We start from the raw sequence: 21,776 nt of genomic DNA, 5'->3' as shown, positions 1-21,776 counted from the left end.
CAGGTTTAAATGTATAGTGCCCTAGTGAACAGTTCACAAGACTCTACCTTTACTTTCTCAACCCAATGTGATGGATGTCTGACAGACTAGTGAATAATATAATTGAAGGCGTGAGCGGTTGAAGTTGATAATTAACAATTTGAAAATTGGCACTTTTTGCATAAACGAAGGCTTTAGGACCAGAAAAATTATTTGAAATCAAAAGAAAGTGCATTTTATGTATGGCCAGATATATTATTAGCCAGTTGATAAACTAGATAAGTTACAAAGTTTTTTGAAATTATGGGTAAATGAGTCGTTTCCCTTACGGGAACATACGTTATAAAATACTAGTTATCGAATTCATCCACTCACGTCCTCAATTGTAAAAAGACGAATAATAAACACCTGTATTCGCTCTGGGGTCTCTCACAGCCCCCGATAGGGACTGTAGACCGCCAAAGTTGGAGCCGAAGTACGCGTCATTGTAACCGAGGCCAAGGTGGCCGAACTGCGCCGACGTCAGCGCCGCATAGCACACCACCACTAACGCCTGAAACAATACAGATGAAACTTTGAAAAATATGGATTGCGTAAAGTGATGACAACCGTAGAAGTCTAGATTTTTAAACTTAGTATTAACGGGAAACATACAGTGTTTCAGAGTGGAACATTTATTATTACTTAAATGTAAGTATTAATTTTAAAATTTGACAGAAACCTTATACATTATCTGTCAAACTCTTCATTTAATTGAAGGTTAATCATAATAATTATGGCTCTAAATACGGAGATTAGTCCCTATTAAAATCATAAATGCATTATAAGTGTGTACGTATGTAACTTGCCTCCGCTCAAAGACAAGATATATTATAATATAAATTAAGAATAAATATAGCGGCACTCTAATTCAGAGTCAATTAAATGTCGTTAAATACGGCCTTCAGCAAGTCCGCGTTGAATTGACCAGGAATGTAGGAAATTGCGCAAACAAATGCACACGAGTCAGGTTTGTCTGAACTTGATATGTGACCTCAGCCACCGGGCTCACATGAACTCGTGTTAGTCACGGTCCTATACTGTAGTTGAAGTTCAAGGTACTTTCGTCATATAGAGATCGATTCGTCAACCTCGTAAGTTTTGATTTCTTTTCCATGCTTGGAGCTATAAGAAAATTACTTGTTCCATATACAAGGTGTAACAAAACTAAGTGATAATACTTTATGGTGTTCCTTTTAATATAGAGTTAACTGTGAAAGTAGCAGTAGTAGTAGATTTTTAGGGTTCCGTACCCAAAGGGTAAAAACGGGACCCTATTACTAAGACCTCGATGTCTGTCCGTCTGTCTGTCTGTGTGTCTCCAGGCTGTAACAAGAACGGTTAAAGCTAGACTTCTGAAATTTTTACAGATTGTGTATATCTGTTGCCGCTATAACAACAAATACTAAAAACAAAATAAATTAAATATTTAAGGGGGCTCCCATACAACAAACGTGTTTTGTTTTTTTTTTTTTGCTTTCTGATAGGTATTATTATAAGTATTTAATGAAATAGAAAAAGCATTGGAGGACAAATTCTACTGTCAATTTAAAAAGCTTCTAATTTGATGTTAGAAATATTTCACTTTAACGGTTCTTAATATTATAATCTTCTGTTTACTTTTTTTACGTCCGTGCTTCTGTTCTTATTTTCATTGTAATATTCAGATAATTTACTAAAGAATTTCACAGATATAAATCTCAATCAATCTCCCAAAGTGATTTAACATGAAAAATATGTTAACATATTAATCTAAGTCAGCGAAATAATAAGATACCCCGATAAAATCTGAATTCTTGTAACAAATGTTAGGTTGTATGTCTTGAACCCGCGACCTCTGGGTGCTGCCTGTGTTAGCTCGATTGCAGAACACGATAGCAAAACGCTTCTCTTGTAAATTACCTGGTTTTGATAAACTTATTTATAGTCAGTCATGTTACGGTAGTCGCTTTCGACTAAGCGACCCGTTTGCTTATACCAATGATATTCTATGTTACTAACGTAACTAGATTGGAAGTTTACGGTAGCAACGCGTTGCCACTTCGAAGATGCCTGCAGGCATATCTCACATACATAATGACATAAAGAATATATGACTTGACATTGTCTTTTGAACAAAAAAGTGGTTACGCATTTCTGAGAATCTTTTGTAAGACATTGCTACTCTAGTATTTTAGAAACTCATTGGCTTATACCCTTATATTTTTCTAAAAAAAGTGTCATGATAATATTCAGTAATAGTGAATACTCTTTAAGGCTTCACATTGTATAATTCTTAAAAAGCTTAGAGCATTAATCGCAGAGAAGCCTCTTTTTTAGATTGTTAATGGGAAATTCCGAATAAAATCTCCAACATATGAGCTGTAAGAGAAGTAGAGTTATAAGAATCCATCGCCCTTAGTAGAGAGCATACACTATTACTTCAAGGCACAGAAATGGATCTATTTAGTCTTCAAGGCTTATTATCTGTTGTCATAAACTACTGTATATTATTATTTGTAAAACAGATATTTATTCCAGTCTCAATATTTATCCGCGAGATAAGTAAACTGTTGTAATTGCATATTTCCTAAGCCTCATTTCTCACAGTCGTAGAGATATCTATCGAAGTTTGAGTTGCTTTGATTTAATAGTAGTTTCATCAATGCTCCAATTCAAACCCTTCCTTGTTTATAATTTAGGGTTGTAGGACTCTTCTCATATAAATGTCAAAATCTCGACCGAACTCAATAAAAATGTGTTGTCATGTTAGGGTTCGGTAATTTTGACGTTGTATATCTACACGAGAAAAAACGTATGTCATGTTAGGGTCAATAGAGATGAAGAGACAAACCATCAAACATCAAGAAAACATGTAGCCAAAATTTTCTCGTTGGCGCATGCTATGCGCACTGGACTTTCAGAACTCTACATTTTTCCGCTATGAAATACATAATATATTTTGGCATCGAAAAAGATGGTGAGATGAACCGGATGCTTACAAGCCAGGCTGGCCTACGGTGGCGTTGGAGCGAGATAGATGGAAGACCTTGGGGGAGGCCTTTGCCCAGCAGTGGGATAGCACAGGCTCGTAAAAAATATATTATTATGATTAGTCCTTTCACGGGAATAAAGGTGTCTCTATATAAAATTTTATATAATTCAGTTTTGCGGCTTAGTGCGAAGATGTAACAGACACACAGACACGCTTCCGTATTTATAATATTAGGTACTATCAGAGAAGTTGATTCCTAGGCAGATGGCGGACCTAAGTAATTTAGTCGCGTTATGTCAAACCCACCCGACCGATCACAGCTAACATTGAATGGGGATTGTCCATTTTTTTTTAATTTTGCTCATTACAAAAACATTTCGAGGAATAAGGTCAGTGATCGTTTTTCTGTATATAAACGAAAAAAATACCCATTAGTTACTTATATTTTTGAACAAATATGTTTAACCTTTGTTTGACCTTCAATGGCGTTAAATTAGCAATAAATTCAACCAGCATTACGTTTCGAACTTTTGGTAAGCTTCTCGTATCAGCTTTCACATAATGAGATTTTGCATTTGACGAACCAGCCATTATAAATAAGATTGAAAGGAAATTTAAACATACTCAGAGGTCTTTAAAAAATATTGAGAAAAAACTAGCCAATGAATTTCAAAATTATTTAATTTATATTCTTAAAATACCCTATTTTAACGAAAAAAAATATAAAAAGTACATGTGATTTTTTTTGGACAATGCCCATTGACATAAGCCGACCACATGACGAGGGATATGTCATATTGCTATACTGTGACGTAGGTCCGTCAACTGGCTAGGAATCAATTTCCTCGATGGTAATATGAACTAGTATGGATTACTTTAGATGTTTATTCACATCGATTAAACAAAAAATGTTATTGTTATAAAATATTAAACAATAACAATAGGCATAATCTACCTTATTATGAGATTGTTTTTAGTACTATTTTATGCAAATTACATACAGGAAAACAATTCCGTTTTAAACTTGTACATAATTATAACTAAATCATAACATAATTTTTATGCTTTTAATTATCACAGCAAAAAATTTCATTTATTTTAGAAAAGACTTTATTTAAGCCATTGATTACGTATTTGAATTTACAAAATCCATTACTAACTAATATTATAAATGCTAAAGTGTATCAGTCTGCTTGTTCCCTCTTCACGCCCAAACCGCTGAAACGATTTTGCTGAAAATTGGTAAGAAATTATTTTCAGTCCCAAAGGATTTAATATGATATTTTTTTATTCCGGAAAATGTTCGGTTCCCACACCATGTACAATTTTAGGCGTAACAGAGTTATAACGGGCATCATCAGATCTAATATTTTTTGGTTATATATTACCAGCCACGCCCAATTATTCGCTGCATGTATGTACGAAAATTAATACGGCATAACCGTTGTGTTGTAACAGGGATGCAGACGATCAATTATGCGATACATTGTACTGCAAATGAAGAAATTAAAGCAGTTTCGTTATCAATTCGGGCGCCGACAGATAGTACGGATATTGTCGCAACTGTTGCCTTGTTCTAGTATCGAGGTATTTGCTCGTTTGCAACTATCACTAGACTGTCTAGGTTAGTTCTTAGTATAAGCAATACTATTAATAGCTATACATAGGCTATATAGTCGGCTTGTATTTGTCTAGCACATTGGAAAAGTCACATATTAATATGACGGATACAACGAACCTCGAATAACTAAAATCGCTGCCTAAAATATTAGATTTATTAGTAAGGTAAGTCTTGTGGCAGTTTTTATGGAGAGAAAGAAAACTTTAAATAAATATAGCTTAAAGCATTTGAAGCTACAAAGTATATGGTTAGTTGTTTGATACTAATAAAACTAACGAAGGTATATATTTCAAAATATTTCACAATGAATTGCTTCCAAGAGCATAGCTGCGGAAGTAGTAATTAAAACTTGATTTACTTTTACAGAGCATTAATTATAACAAAATGTTTAATTTAGTTTTAGCTCGCTCGCCATGAAAACTGAGGAAGTAGCCTTTCATTCAGTTACAAAAAATAAGTAATAATATGTAACGGTATAATTTTTACGCGAATATTGCGCATCGCAATTAATACTTCATATGCTGAATTTATTGCGATTCAGTTTGGCAAGTTTTGGTTATGAACTAGAATGAGTAACTTACAGGTGTTTCCTGACCATATTTATAGCTAATTTGCATACATTTTTGGTACAGTAACCTTTTAGTTGATATATATTTTTTTAAACTTTCTTTGTAGTATAAAATAACCTATAAAGTAAATAATCAAACTTGTTTATGTCTTAAACTAAAATAATTTTCTATTGAGCTCAAATAGGACAAATGTTTTATTTGAGCTTAATTTAGATTCTAGATAGAGTGAGCTGAAGAAGTGTACAAATATACAAATTCGAAAAACATAACCCATCTTATGCAGTCGGATTACAATGGCCGTATAAATGCCGTATTAAACGCACAGTTGCGTCCGCAACCGCAAGGACATCTGAGTCCCTGCAATGTATCACGATTCACGTACTTCATCTCTTTACCATACAAATAAAACATTAAGATTCTATGATAACTTAAGTGTCGCAAAAATACGACATTAATGTACGCTACGACCATTTTAGTGTAATATTCTATGTTTTATAATAGCGTTTTAAACACGTCGTTGTGCGTTTTAAACGAAAATTTTATCATTCTCTATCGAGTTTCTATCAGTTATGATTGTGTAGATTAATGGTTTTTTCATATTTAAAATTATGAATCTAACAATTTCGAAAAATATAAAAATTTCTAATGCCAATTTCGTCATTTAATAATAAGAAGTTATGTGGCCATCCTAGTGGTTTGGCCTATAGCTGTCGAATCTAACTTTACAGAGTACACCACAGGCACTATACCGAATCAATACGTTGTGACGGCCACACGAATCCCGTAACCGAAGCGACGCAACCGAACCGTACCGTGTCCACTGTCGACGCCATACCGCGGTGCAACCGCAGACGCGCGAGCCAAACCGACTGCACACAAAGGGATATACCTAGGTGCAGGAAGCCTAATTAGTTACTTTGCTAGACTGGTTCTTCTTCAGAGGGAAGCTCTTACCTCCGCACTCAGAGACATTTAATGATGACTTTGACAGATAATGTATGGGGCTTATGTCAAAATATTCATCTAATTACAATTAATTAGTTGATGAATATCAATTCTCTAACTACGGCAGTAAGTCTTCAAAACAGGAGTATAAAGTAATAACTTGGCGAAGAATTACACGTGGGAGAGCCATGCTTCGGCACGAATGGGCCGGCTTGACCGGAGAAATATCACGCTCTCACAGAAAACCGGCGTGAAACAGCGCTTGCGCTGTGTTTCGCCTAGTGAGTGAGTTTACCGGAGGCCCAATCCCCTACCCTATTCCCTTCCCTACCCTCCCCTATTACCCTATTCCCTCTTAAAAGGCCGGCAACGCACCTGCAGCTCTTCTGATGCTGCGAGTGTCCATGGGCGACGGAAGTTGCTTTTCATCAGGTGACCTGTTTGCTCGTTTGCCCCCTTATTTCATAAAAAACAAAAAGAAGACCAGCTATTTTTAGTGAGGATCTATCATTATCCTAAGAGGTAGGAAAAGCGGATTAAAGTAATTGGAAAACCGCACCGCTGTTACAAAGATACAGCAATAACAAAACCTTCGGCGACCAACTCAGAATCATATTTTAAAGAAAATAATTAATCTTGTGTTGTTTCCATTTTGTCACGAAAATCCATTTAGCTGGACACGACCTAGATGTAGAGACTAGAGACTGGAGCATCATACTATAACACTACAGGTTAAGTGATATTTAAAGGTCAGCCTAAAGGCCAGTGACGTAAAAATGTTCAGTGAGATGATTTATTACCACAATAAAGGCCTAAAACATCGCAGCTGTTATGGGTTCCGTTCACACCGTAACAGCACAGCGCGAAATAATTGAAAACGGCGTCAGATTAAGTATTGTATTGCTTTTATGTAAAGTCGTGCCTTATCTCATTTTAATTATAATGGTTATTAGGTTGATGTCTTTAGCACTCAAGAACAAAATAAAAAAATATGTGTTCCTTATTTGAATTCATATACAATTATTTCGGAACGAGAAATCGAGTGCCCTTGACACCGGAAACATTAAGGTAACAATGCACACGGCTGCAGTGTGCACGCGCGGTGCAACAAAAGTATCAAGTAGGCCTAGGTAAAAAGTTATTAGCAATGCCACAATTACGGAATATCTTGTTAATGAACAAGGTAAGAGGCAAAGTTATTTGATAATAGTTTTATAAAAAGGACACTTCCCAAATAATAAATTGACGTGGGAGAGCCATGCTTCGGCACGAATGGGCCGGCTCGACCGGAGAAATACCACGTCCTCACAGAAAACCGGCGTGAAACAGCGCTTGCGCTGTGTTTCGCCGAGTGAGTGAGTTTACCGGAGGCCCAATCCCCTACCCTATTCCCTTCCCTACCCTCCCTTATTCCGTTCCCTTTCCATCCCTACTCCCCTATTACCTCTTAAAAGGCCGGCAACGCACCTGCAGCTCTCCTGATGCTGCGAGTGTCCATGGGCGACGGAAGTTGCTTTCCATCAGGTTTGCTCGTTTGCCCCCATATTTCATAAAAAAAATGTAGATTGTAGAATGTAGAGCCAAAGTCTACGAGGTATAATAATGTAGATTGTAGAATATAGAGCCAAAGCCTATGAGCTGTAAGTTGTACCGTAAAGTAGAAATTATACAAAAATAAATAATTCAGAAAATATAACAATCACGTAGATTTATTTAAAGCGCACTATTATACCCCAAAGCTATTATCGAAAGCTACAGCCGACAATGTCGAAACAAAATCAGCCTATTCCTTTCGCGATTGCGAAGCTATTTAAGATACAACTTTCCGTAGCAAGATAATAATTTATTGCAATTATTTGTAGAACATAGCGGGTGTAAAACACTGAAAGTATTTCGACACTAAAGTTGCATACGAGAGAGGCACGAGACAGCGACGCGAACTGAATAAGGGAATAAGGATGTTTGGTAAACAACACAACAGTTACTGTATACTAATTTGTGACCGTGTGTTTTATAATAAGGTTTCTGTAGCTATGGAGCTACTCGTGACGAATAAGTTATTTCTTAAATTATTAAAATTCTCTGAAGGTATAAATAATCGGCCAAGTGTGAGTCGGACTCGCGCACAAGGGGTTCCGTGCCGTTATAGAGCATAAATAGGCCAAAAATTGTGTTTTTTGTATGGGAGCCCCCCTTTAATATTTATTTTATTTAAATATTATTAATAATTATTAAAGTAGGTACAAATATAAATAAGGTTTTTGTGAAAATTTCAAGTGCCTACCTGTTGTCATCATTGATACCAGGCAAAAAATGTTTGAAAAATTACGTTTGTTGTATGGGAGACCCCCTTAAATATTTAATTCATTTGGTTTTTAGTGTTTGTTGTTATAGCGGCAACAGAAATACATAATCTGTGAAAATTTCAACTCTCTAGCTGTTACCGTTCTTGAGTTACAGCCTGGAGACAGACGGACAAACGGACAGACGGACAGACTTCGAAGTCTCAGTAATAGGGTCCCGTTTTTACCCTTTGGGTACGGAACCCTAAAAAATAGACTAGCTAAGAGACTACATTTTATAGCAGGTTAAATAGCTTATTATGACGTAAAAAATAATTAACACTGCCTTTCTACGGAAGATGTTTACTAGTAACTTTGTAAAAACTAAACTCTACATATTAACGTATAGTAAAAAGCATATTATTATATTATCTGTGCAACAATGTTTGAAGCAATTGTATTGCCAGATTTAAATTACAAAACGCTATCGTTTAATGAGAATAACAATTGTAATTACAGACTCAAATTCCAATGCATACATATCATAACAGGCAATCTAAGGTAGACTCTAGAAATGGTGCTTGCTCTATAACTCGGCAGACGAACCACACGACTCGTTCTTAAATTAAAAAGCAGCAGCAGTTTGTCGCAATTGTTTGACTTCTGGTAAATCCAAAATTCCTTGGCATCTCAAGTATGTAGCGTAGAAGTAGCTATATACTACTTGCAGCCTGAGCCAAAAAGCCTCATCGCTAATCAGATATTAAACTACACACTATAATCTTCGAACACTAAAACATTCGTGTCTGCAGTCAGTAATTACTTACTAACAACCATGTAATACATGTGCGAACATGTTCATTTGTATTTTTTGCGTGAGGAGGGCTTATAATTTACTCCGAATGTAAGACTTAATATTTTTTATGTTACATCAATTAAATAACTTAGAATGAGTCTGGTTTGCGTTGCCTTAAACTAGGAAGTCTGAAGAGAAAGCGCAACGCTAAAGGCATGTACTAAACACTTGCAGCTTCTTCAAGATAACTATTTTCCGGCATTTTCTAGATAGTTAATAACGGTTAGACAGTACATACTGTCCATTGCCTACTTAGCATATCAGGCAATGTTGTCACCTACATTACGAAGGTTAGCCTAAGTACTTTGTTTCCACGCGACTAACGCCACGCCTCGTATTTAAAACCACATCAACTATTACACAATCCAAGTTATACCTAGTTACAGGCAATTATAAAATTCGCCAGCAATATTTGCTGAAGGCCGAATGGTAACCTCTAAATTTGGCACTCAAAATATTTATCTATGTAATCAATCAGTAAATGTAGAGGTGGTTGTAGTGTTAAGTGCGGTTTTTTTCTTGTCATTTTGGTACTTAGAAAAACTGAGAGTGAAACTGTTATTAAAAGTTGCTCAGAACATCATGAACTAAACTGAAATCAATTTAAAAATTAATTAGATTAGAGAAAATTCTACGGTTTTTCATTATTTGTGCATTTGATTAGATTCATATTGTATATAAACATGTTTCCACACTTCCATGTCTGTAAATTATGTAACCATCACAAGACTTCTGAGTAACATTTACGGCAATTTCACTTTCGACGAAAAACAAAGCATTCAAGGCTATAGTGAAGCGCATTCCCGACACACCGCCCGCGCGGTTAGATTATCTTAATTGTATTACATAAATAGCTGGGTGAGGTATTCGCTATGAATGGGCTAGACAAACATATGGACGGGACGCGCAGACGAGCGATATTGTTACGTAAGTGTCGCTTACCTGATTTACAGAATAGGTATCTTAGACAATAGCCACGACGCGACGGGGCTATAAGCTCAATCACCATGTCAAATATTTACGGTTACATGATTTAAACATTTAAATATATAATTTAATTCATTCTTCACTTTCTTTCAATGAATAAATCGTTAAAGTTGAGTTAATAAAACGTAAAATATTTTTATCTACAAAGTTATGTGGGAATTAACACAAATGCTTGTAAAATTTACATGTAATTAATAAAGCCAACTTGTTTGCCTTGTATAATGTATAGCTTTAATGTATTCATATTATTTTTATGTTTTATTAGATAAGGTGGGAAGTATTAATTGAAATATACCATTAAGCTAACATTTATCTCAAAATTAAAAGACTGTTAATTGATGTTGTGTACATCTATTGTCTAATAGAAAATTAAGTTAGCTTTGAATAGCTCAATATACTTAGAATTATTTCATATGAATAATTGTGTTTTATTATCTGTTTAATGGAGTACCTATACGGTAAATCATTTTTTTCCTGTAGATTTTCAAATTGTGATTCTGCAAAGTCACAATTTTGTCATGTAACACAGACTTTGCCGAAATATTTGCCTGTTATAAAATACTTATTACTTATGCAATAACCATTAACCGATAAGGATCCTTTGGCAAGTATGCAATAAGTAGGGTTTTTAGACCTGCATTGTTTTGAAGTCACATATTTTAAGTCTGGTACTAAATAAAACTTTATATCGTCCAAACTTTATAAAAAATAGAGCAAAATACTACGCCCCAAATAAAATAACTAATATGTACATAATAGCTCCCACACCGATTTCGGTGACGGTGGCCAGTTTCATTGAAACCAGGCCAGCTACGCAGGAGTAATTTTATAGTGCCCAAGTGTGTGCGCAGTACACAAGGGCACTCTCTATTCCTTTACTCTCATAACCCAGTGGGACGGAAGACCGACACGGCTGGCGAGAGATCAGGCGCAGGACAGACTTTTTACATGCCCATCCGACTTGTCAGACAATCAGGTGATCAGCCTGCATTGTCCTAACCAAACTTGGAAATAAGATATTTCCAACGCGGGAATCGAACCCACGACCTCCGAGTCAAGAGCCGTGCTCTGTACCACTAGACCACGGATCATAATTGTACCAATATGTACAATTATGATTATATAAGTATATTAACTATATTGAGGTAAAAAAAACATGAGTGTTTATGCATCGCCATATTATGGCCTGTCTGCCTATAATATCGCACGAGTCGCGGGTCAAAATCGCACGTCTGCTCCAACGACGTATGTCTGGCGCGTGCGCACACACGCACGCCGAACCGGTCCCACCTGTGAACTTCCGTCTTCCGCGATATTTACTGGTTATTCGATAATCGCTCTCTATATATTATTATATTGAATTAAGATTTCATGTCGAGTTGTTACTTTACTTGCTTTTTGATTTAGACATGGCATTTTGGTATTTAATATGGAAACTACACTAGCTGACCCTGACAGATGTCAATCTGTTGTAGGATGGCTTACCACCGTCTTTAGGGGCAAAAAAAGAAGAACTTACTATCATACCTGTCAAAATATACCTAATCGTAAAGTTTACGAAGATTTCTCATCACTGTGACAAGATAATTTTATATACTTAACAAAGTAGTTAGTTGAAATCTTTTGAAGGAGATTAAATTAAATTCTCTTGATGATCGATGTTGATTAATATTTTCTATTACTACTAAATTATTCTATGAGGACAGTAATGAATAATATTCTCTATTTATTGTTGGTGACATATATTAATAATAAACGGTTCCACCTTGCGAGTTATTTATACTAAGTAATTTAACCTCGCTATAATTCCAAGTCATCGGAATACTAATTGGAACATAGATTGTTAGTACACGAACTGCTGGTATACGGATTTGAAGTTTTATGGTCTCTAGCTGTTATTGAGTATTAAGGTGGTCGCCGACCTTATTGAAGGATAGTCTTAACTTAGGACCCTTCCACACCACGTTTATTTACGCTCGTTTGTAGCGATACAAACGCAAGTTGAACGCTCAACAAACGCAAGGAAACCGACACGTATTTTACATCTGAAAAAACGTGATGAAAACGTGCAGAAGACGAGCGCATCAAAAATGCGCGTCGTCAGCGCGCAAAAATACGTAGTGTTGAAAGGCCCTTATACTGCCTGACCATATGGGGTTCGATGATAGCTGCGATCTCTGACGCTGGTTCGATTCCCTCTCTATTAGGGAATAATTTGAAACAATATAATATGACTTATGAGTTACCTTACCTCATTATTATCATTATATTATTATGAAAGGCTTTACCGCAACAATTTTTTCACGACGCTCTTCGGTTACTTCTCTTAAAACTGTTTCCTTCAAAAACATTAATTTTAGAAAGTGAACTCTTAAACTAAACTAACACTTTATTATCAAGTAGACAAAACATCCTTTATTCAGTCTACCTTTAATTCATGGGCGGTAAAATATAATATAGCTCTGAAACAGCTGTATATTTGCATGTAATTAAATTTCTGAACATAATGTCACTTTTAGTTGAAAATAGTTGTAATATTTCGTTAAGTTTACGACGCTTTATTTGCATACTTGCACCTAATTTTTAACGTTCTCGCAGTTATTTCAACCTTTATGAAGTTGAGTTTATTGCAAATTCATTGTTCTTTTATTTTCTCTTGCATTTTAGACTAGACAGACTTTGAAGCTTATTTGACAGTCTGAAAATACTTAGTACGTATTTTGTACTAAACATTTACATGATAATTTTGTTTTTAACAGCTGTAGGTCGATTGTCAGCAATTCTTCTGCTTTTTTTTTATTGCTGAAGGCAGGTCAAGTAGCCCTGATGTTACTGCGACCTTTGAGGGTCTATTGTGACTCCTTCGCATTATAGTACCGTCCCCAACCCAATGTTGCTCATAAATTGAACGATGTGGTTCAATTTATGTTCATTGAAAGATGTGGGGTTAGTGCCACGAATTTCCTCTGTGGATGAGTATTCGTAGCGACCAAGGTGCCTGTTCCTGCTCTGTAGTAGAGCAGGACAGTCAAGGAGAAGGTGTATAGGTGTCTCATCCTCCTCCTCGCAGAATCTGCAAGTCGTTAAGCTACACCTATTCTGTTAAGATGCTTATTGAGCTGATTCTTCTGCTTAGTAATTTCGGAAAATTAGAAGGCTTCCTTTCTCCTAAGCGAAAATAGTAAAGGTATACCAATCCGTCTATATTTTATAGCGAACCAATATTATTTAGTAGTTACTAGTTACCATTACAATTTCCTATGGTCACTTTTGTATTCGTTTCACGTGATACATTGCAACATATCGTTATGTGAATAATCAAATAGGTATTATACTGGACATTGGATAAATGCATACCTATATTATAGTCTGTGAAAAAAGTGAAGAAATCCCTTGAAATCAATTTAAGATTATTATTTTTAACAAATAATTAAAACCGACTTCCAAGGTAAAAGCAATAATAATATGAACTAAAAAGTATTAAATAACTCTTACTCTATAATAGTGCCTTTTTCAGAATTCGTCTAAATCTCAACTATTTCTGTACATACTACAGTCTTTATTATTTGAAGTCGGTACCAGCTAATTTTATAGTGAGTTCAGTCAATGTCAGAATATCTGAAGCTTTTGGGACTGGTGACAAAGGTGGTGACATTTTTGTGAACATGCTACCAAATTCGAGTTAAACCCTATACAACACAAAGAGAATTTTAAAAATCGGATCACAAACGGCTGAGTTATCGTTGAACATACAAAAAAAAAATAAGATACATACAGCCGAACGTATAACCTTCCTTTTTGGAAGTCGGTAAAAAAAGGAATGACACTACGTTGTTGCCACTTTTTTATTTCTTCACTTTTTTAACAGACTAGGTACATAAAAGTTAAATAATCTCTAAAAAGGAATTGGTCTACAAAATATATAACTATATAATTATTATTTTAAAAATATATTATTATTTCCTTAAGTACTGCATTATTTAACCTACTTATTTCCTTTGACAACATAGGCACGTAAAATTGATGCAATATTGTATACAGATCTGACTCAACAATGTAGCTCTCACGGTGACAAGGTTCCAACACAGTTCCAATGCTCATTAGCGATAGGACCGATGCATATTACCGTCTCCTTGACTTCTATACGAGGGAGGTCGGTGCGAGATTTGAGGAGAGGAAGTGTGCCGAACAATGGTCAATTTATTGAAAAGCACTCAGTGACTAATTCGCACCATACACATGTCATGGCTCTTTGAGATATCAATCAATTTATTGCAGGGACAATGTTTTTATTATGAAAAAAGATGATGCCTGCAAATAGCCGAAATTCAATTATTGTCGTGCGGTAAATCTACATTTTTCTGCAACAAAAACGATCCTATGATCTTTGCTGTTTTTCAAAGTATCTCTTTACCAAATTGTATCTAGCTCGGTACAGTCAGGGTGCAGTCATGCACACACACTATCGCATTTATAATATTTTAGATATCACTTTTCTTGTCTTATAGAAGTTCTAATGAGAACGTAGCTAGACTTTTTTCTCTTTAAATCCAAATTTAATGAAACTAAACTCAGTGATTACGTCTTATTTTAGTTGCAGTCGGATTTTCACGTATTTTTGCGATTGAGATAAAAGATAATTCCCATTGAGCTGTTATTTTAGACAATGTAAAGGTCGAGTGAGTAACAATCGATAACCTTTCGTTTGTTGTCAGCCTCCTGGGACATAACTCACAGTCTGACTGTTACATTCTCTTGCTTGACCGACGGAAAAAAGGCTTAGACGCTTATGTCATTACTCATTTGCTTAAATACAAAATATCTAATATATTATCAATACTCTACACTTTTTTAACCGAGGTCTAAAAGAATCCAAAAGGAGGAAGTTCTATGATAGAGTATGTTTATTTTGTTTAAATATTACCAAAAGATTTTTTTTAGATGAACTTTTAAAACTATAGACTCTACATTCGTTTCAGCTGTTATTACGTTCTATTGTATGTGGAAATTGATTTCATAATTTTTAACAATTAACAGTAATTTGTAGTTATTTTTAAATTAAGTTATTAGTATAATTTTAAGTGGCACAAGCTATAACTGTAAAAACATAATATGGACTCGTGCGCTTTCTACAAATGCGACAGCAATTTTTAGCGTTTTACGAATGAGATTTCGATATTACACAACTACGAGTATGTTATGAGTTTATGACACAATTTAGTATCGACTGTCATCGATTTATTTGCTTAGTCACTAAGTAAAACTCAAGAAATGGTTAACCATTTCTTGATTCTGTGCTCTATGGATGATATATTTATGGCCTCTATGTAGAGCAAGAAAGCTTTTATAGTAATTACTTTTTCATTAGCTTTTTTGTGCGGTACAGACTATATTTACAGGTTTTATATAGCTTAATATTAGTATACTTAAATACAGCTTAAAATCAATTTAATGTACAACATTAGTCACGAAAGCTAAAAAAATACCTCGCATGTATCAAACAAAAACCTAAATCCTTGTTCTTAAGCACATTAATATGAACAAAAACGATTAGTAATTTGGTCGTAAAAAACGATTATCTCATTTTATCGTCTATTAGACAACGGTTATCGGCAAAAAGTGCGATTTGCCCAACAGAAGCGATTGGAGGTCGCGGGAAAAAATATTATTGGGATGTGATTAAATATTATAGGTCGTTCAACTGTGAAGCGAAGGCCGTGGGCAGGGTCGCGTACAACCTTAACAATATGTGACCAGTATGTAAAGGGCCGGAAGTGAGTAAATGGTTTACATTTTTTCTTACGATTTAGGGCTCCCATATTTATAAAACTATTCATTAATATTTCATATTCCATGAACATAATGCTTTCTTTCATAAAATTCATGTTGTAGACAATTTTTAGAATATTTATGTAAGAAAATATATTTATATTTTTTACAACTTTTTAACTTTTGCTACTTATTGGTTTTCAGTCACCAAAAAATCAATTGTTATAACATGAATAATCATGAATAAACTAAATTTCGTAATTCCTATTATTTTCATTATATGATAATATTTATTTCTAAGTACCGTATCTTTTAGCGATTAACAAAACATTTAAGTATGAATAATATTGAAGATGTATAACACGTCTTAAGGCCAAAATGATATTCTAGCAATTCCGCAAAGATCGGAAGATAACAAAAGGTAGAGGTTACGTTTTTACGGCTTTTATTGTTTCCTACTCTGAATTTAATTTTGTTATGTTTATTTGCATTAAGTATGTGTTTTTGAGCTGTTCTTTTTTAACTTTTACTAATTTCTATGAAAATATCCGAAATCAGTGTTATAAACCATAGATTACTTATAATAGTTACTCGGTAAATTTATCACTAAATAGGCTTGACTGAGGAATTTAAACTGATTATGATTGACAGTTTATAGGCCTTTATAATTTATCAACCTTTGTTAAGTCTCTTTAGGCCCGGCCGCACATTGTCCGAATTTTGATCAGAAACAGTTGAATTTCGCCGGACCGCCACCCCGCACACTGTCCGAAATATCCTTCCGGCGAGTTCGAGCTCACTCGGCTCAGTACAAAATGTAAGAGACAGCGCGGACGTTCAACTGTTTCGTATCAGAAATTTCGGACAATGTGCGGCCGGGCTAAATAATAATATTATACACACTACAGCAGCTTTTCTCAACCTGCGGCCCGCCAGAATCTTGTCAGTAGCCCGCGTGAAGTTATTAAGTTTAACATAGATTGTTTCCAGAAGAGTGGGAAATTGAATATTTTGTTGTGCTTAACAAAAACATTCTAGCTACTTGTTTGATATGTCGTGAAAATCATGAATGAAAAATTATCTACCATTAAGCAGCTAATTTTTAACAACGTTAATTTTTAACCCCTAAAAATTGCGACCCGCGACACCATGATTAAAACGTGTTTGTGGCTCGAATAAAATAGGTTGAGTACTGCTGCTATAGTATCAGAATATATAATAGTAAATCTAATCATTGGTGATTAATTGTCGGAATGGCTAAATACCATAATTTATTGACCAGGAAACGCATTTACGTAAGGCGCAGGAGTTGTAAATATTTGAATGTCTTGTTAAGTAGCAGTCTGTTTTCAGTTGACCGATTTTGGTAATACTGGCTATTGAGTCAACCAATTTAGTAATAACGCATTGAGGTTTGCAGTGTAGTGAATCATGTTATAAGATGTTTTAAATTAGTTTGTTATACACTACTAATGGGCAATACATGGAGTATTTAGTATAGTACGAGTATTTTAATAGCAATTGATTAGGATAGGAAGAAAGACGTCATGATGACTTGTATTTCATAATATTCTTTATTAATATTATTCGAAATGTTATTTCGTAATATTCCTCGATAACCGCGCAATTTTTAAGGTAATTCCATGGAAGATGGCCTCAACTATATATGAGCGGTGGGTAAAATATTGTTCGTCGAACGTGTCTATAATTTCCATATAGTAGGTCACTAACATCATTATTATTAGTGGCTGTGCGGCCTCAGGCCAGCCTTGACATGGTCAAACGTACTTTGTACGACGTTTTTTGTTTACAAAGCAATTTACGTGTAAAGGCATAAATGTATTGTGCTGTACGCATTGTTTGATTACAATCTAACGCCAAACTTAATTATTTTTTACGATTTCAATTATAGCACAGGTAGAGAAGTAACTACAGGATGTTATTTAAGATTTTGTCTTAGATGTTTAGAACGCTGCCTCATAAAAAAAAATGTACACACGTTGCACGACTACTGTGCCCATTTTAGTTGTTATCTACAACCTACTTGTTCTTGTACGTAAAAAAAACTATTTAACTTTTTAAAGATAATATGCTCTACCACGTGTAATATACCGGCACATAGTATATATTTTGAGGGTGATATTAATATGGAATCCGCAGAGTTAGTCAAATTTCAACCACAAGTGAGCCATTGCGTAGGTAATATATTGGCCTAATATTGCGACTGATCATTACAAAAATGTCCTTCACTTCGATTTGACCTAATTAAAAAAGTGTACAATTAAAACTAATTGCGATTTGCGTGCTTAAAACGAAACTGGCTAATAGTTTAACACACAGGCTAAACGTTTTTTTTCCTATTGCAGACATCAAGTAATAAAAACATTTTAAAAAATACTAATACAACGCGGGAAAAGGCACGAAAAAAAATGAAAATTGATTTTTTATTTTTACCACAATAATATTACGATAGAAATATTTATAAACGTAGAACTTTAAGTAACAATTAAACTGCCCTTTACAACGCAGCACTTAGTAACAATAATTGTGATGTTATGATTAATTTCTTGTTACACCTAACACTTTACAATATTATAAAGCAAATCACATTTTATATACATACATGAGAAAACAAAAAATAGTTTATTTATTAATAGTAATTTCATAACAAACTACCAGTTAGATTTAACTGTAAACGCTATAAAAGTTAGGTAATACAGCGTGAAGATGTAACCGCGATACACAAATATCATTGTGCAGTTTCATCCCGGACTTTCCATTTTATTATTGAATATGACATAATATTTTTACTATGACTATAATAAACGCTCCAATTGACATGATTTCGCAGAGAATCTAATTAATAAGCTACAATTTGTTGATTAAATCGTAACAAAATCTTGGTGGGTGGATGTTACGTCCATTCAACCTAATATAATAATGGTAGGTCAAAACTCAAAAAATATATTTATAAGTTCTTCCGTTTGAATTGCATTACATTTGGAAGTCTTTCAAACTGCTGTTCCAAATGCATATTATCATTACACCATGGCCCAGTATCTTGTCTTATTTCTATTCAATGCAATAATTAAGATAAAGAGTATCCCTTAGTATCTAACTAAACACACTAGGCCGAAGTTACGCGGCGTAAATTCCGCACGATTACGTCCGCAATGTCAAACGCATACAAAATACGGACGGAACGCGACGGAATAGTGTGTCATCGGTAATTTAAAATACATTGCAGGCGAAATCATGCGGAATTTACGCCACGTAACTTCGGCTTAGTGTAATAGCTCCCACACCGGTTTCGGTGACGGTGGCCGGTTTCATTGAAACCAGGCCAGCTACGCGGGAGTAATTTTATAGTGCCCAAGTGTATGCGCAGTTCACAAGAGCACTCTTTATTCCTTTACTCTCATAACCCAGTGGGACGGAAGACCGACACGACCGGCGAGAGATCAGGCGCAGGACCGACTTTTTACATGCCCATCCGACGACGCATGGATCATCTTACTTGTCAGACAATTAGGTGATCAGCCTGAATTGTCCTAACCAAACTTGGAAATAACATGTTTCCAACGCGGGAATCGAACCCATGACCTCCGAGTCAAGAGCCGCGCTCCATACCACTAGACCACGGAGGCGTTAGTGTGTTTAGAGTCTAGACACTAAGATACACTCCCATAGTGCGTATATTACACTGGCTAGCTTCACAGTACATTTAGATTATATACAAATATTGTGTAACGGAGCCTCTGCTTGCTGGCTTAAGTCCCAAAGATTCCGGATTATTTTGCCCATTAGCAAGGAATGCGATAGAAACGTGATAAATAAAAAGACTCTACCTTTCATTCCTTGATTTTTATCAAATTTCTTTGGTTTTATTTTATAGTTATTTATGTGTGATGTGATAATCATTTAATCCATGAATAATAATAATTTGTTTAATGTTAGTTTCCTCGTAAACTAAATTGCTACCAGACGTCTTTGTAGTTATAAATATAAACTTTTTGTCAAGTGCGTTTAATCAATGAATTGTCTGCGTCTTTACAATAATTTAGTTTGTTCACCTTGACTTTGATCCTTTCTACAAATATTTTTGTATAAAACGAACTCCGAGTCAACTCATGTAGAAAATATTTTAATCCGTGGAGTTTGTTGTTAGAAAGGGTCTATCGGATTTGGATTTAAAAAGTTTGAAGGCTTCGCAAATGTTTTCGATTGTTTGATAAAAGAAAAGATTTGAAGATTTCTAATGAAAATATGTTTGCAGAATAAGCATTAGTAGGAGACTATGTTAGACTTAATTCTTACAGTTATGTTAGGTTTTAGTTATAACTAGCTGTTACCCGCGACTTCGTCCGCGTCAACAAAATGTAAAAAACATAGGTAAAAAATAAAAAGTAAAAATATATCCTCCTCCTTTTTGGAAGTCGGTTAAAAAGTAGCCTAAGTTACTCCATATTACATCAGCTATCTGCCAATAAAAGTCCCGTCAAAATCGGTCCAGCATACAGACAGACAAAAATTCTAAAAATTGTTATTTTGGTGTAAGTACCATTTAAATATTTATATGCATGTAGTAAAAACGGTTATTTTAATATTACAAACAGACACTCCAATTTTATTTATATGTATAAAAAATGTATAAATGTATAAAATAATAATGTTGATGTAAACGTTAATTAATATTGCTATACTTAATGTAATTTTATTTTAATACGGTTTGCACATAGTAGAGTCTTTATAAAACAATGTATACCTAGATAAATTCAAAGTTTTTTTGACTAAGAAACCGAAAAAAATTGATACCGGAAAATTTTCAAACAATATTTTTTGCTCTACATTTTTAAGCGGCGAAGTTTTTCAGATTAATAACTTATTATTTGCACTCTTAATTAAGCACTTCCTAATTTAACTAAACTTTTTAATTAACTTAATTTAAGTTGTTCTTGTTATATATTTATTTTATAACTGAAAAATTAGAAAATCGATAACGAATGATTTTCATTGTAACCTATCATCTACAACTATTCACTAAAGGCGTGTTCACACTTACGATTGCGATGTGTTTGTTCATGATGGCGTATTCACTGTCACAGGTACAGGTAGGTAGGGGACACACTGACGCGCGCGCACTGCGTAGACTGCGCCACTGACTGGAACTGCAAATGAAACGGTGGTGGTACACGCACGTGGTGACCTTGCCTACTCTCAGGGGCGTATTTAGACCATTTTTACGTACTTATTGTAGTGTTGGTGGCGGCGTTATCGTATCTGTTGGCGCTTCAGCCGTGTGATCTTGTTATATAGGACCGAGCGACCTCCACCTTGCTGGATCAACTTTTTCGCGTTTATTTACTCTTTTTTTCTTAATTACTCTCGTGATTTATTAGGTATTGATTATGCAGTAATTTCTTCTCGTCATTATTCTAATCATCGTTCTCGATGGTACTATTTTATATTGTAGTTGAAATGTTTCAGTTTAAATTTTATTCACTTTAAAATATATGACAAACTTTTTCCTAAACCTGAAGAGCTTCCTCTTTTACATAATCATCAAATCATAGTATCCAAATCTTCAATTCAATAACAATATCTTAAGATAGAATGTTCTTAATATCAAATTAGGTATCTCGTCACCGTGTGTGATGCGCTTAAGTTTAAAATAAACGATGGGCGATCACTGACGAGGCCTACCAACATCTCATAAAAACATCAGTGTTCTGTGCAAAAAAATAAAAATGGCATT

The 21,776-nt window shown here is 34.7% G+C and overlaps 1 protein-coding gene across 1 annotated transcript in view; it reads right to left on the bottom strand.

Annotated features, from left to right (window-relative positions):
- The window catches only part of LOC121735354, a 42,624-nt gene extending 21,338 nt beyond the window's left edge, over positions 1–21,286 (bottom strand). Inside the window, exons 1-3 of the mRNA XM_042126158.1 lie at positions 21,270–21,286; positions 21,084–21,189; positions 388–532 (exon numbers count right to left, since the gene is read on the bottom strand). Coding sequence (XP_041982092.1) covers positions 388–532; positions 21,084–21,104 — 166 coding nt within the window. The 5' untranslated portion in view covers positions 21,105–21,189; positions 21,270–21,286. The remainder of the gene's footprint in view (positions 1–387; positions 533–21,083; positions 21,190–21,269) is intronic.
- Positions 21,287–21,776: the final 490 nt, after the last annotated feature.

This window comes from Aricia agestis, chromosome 2, assembly GCF_905147365.1.
Source record: "Aricia agestis chromosome 2, ilAriAges1.1, whole genome shotgun sequence".
NCBI lineage: Eukaryota > Metazoa > Arthropoda > Insecta > Lepidoptera > Lycaenidae > Aricia > Aricia agestis.
Note: the sequence above shows the minus strand (reverse complement) of the source record. Positions and strands in the feature narration are given on the sequence as shown.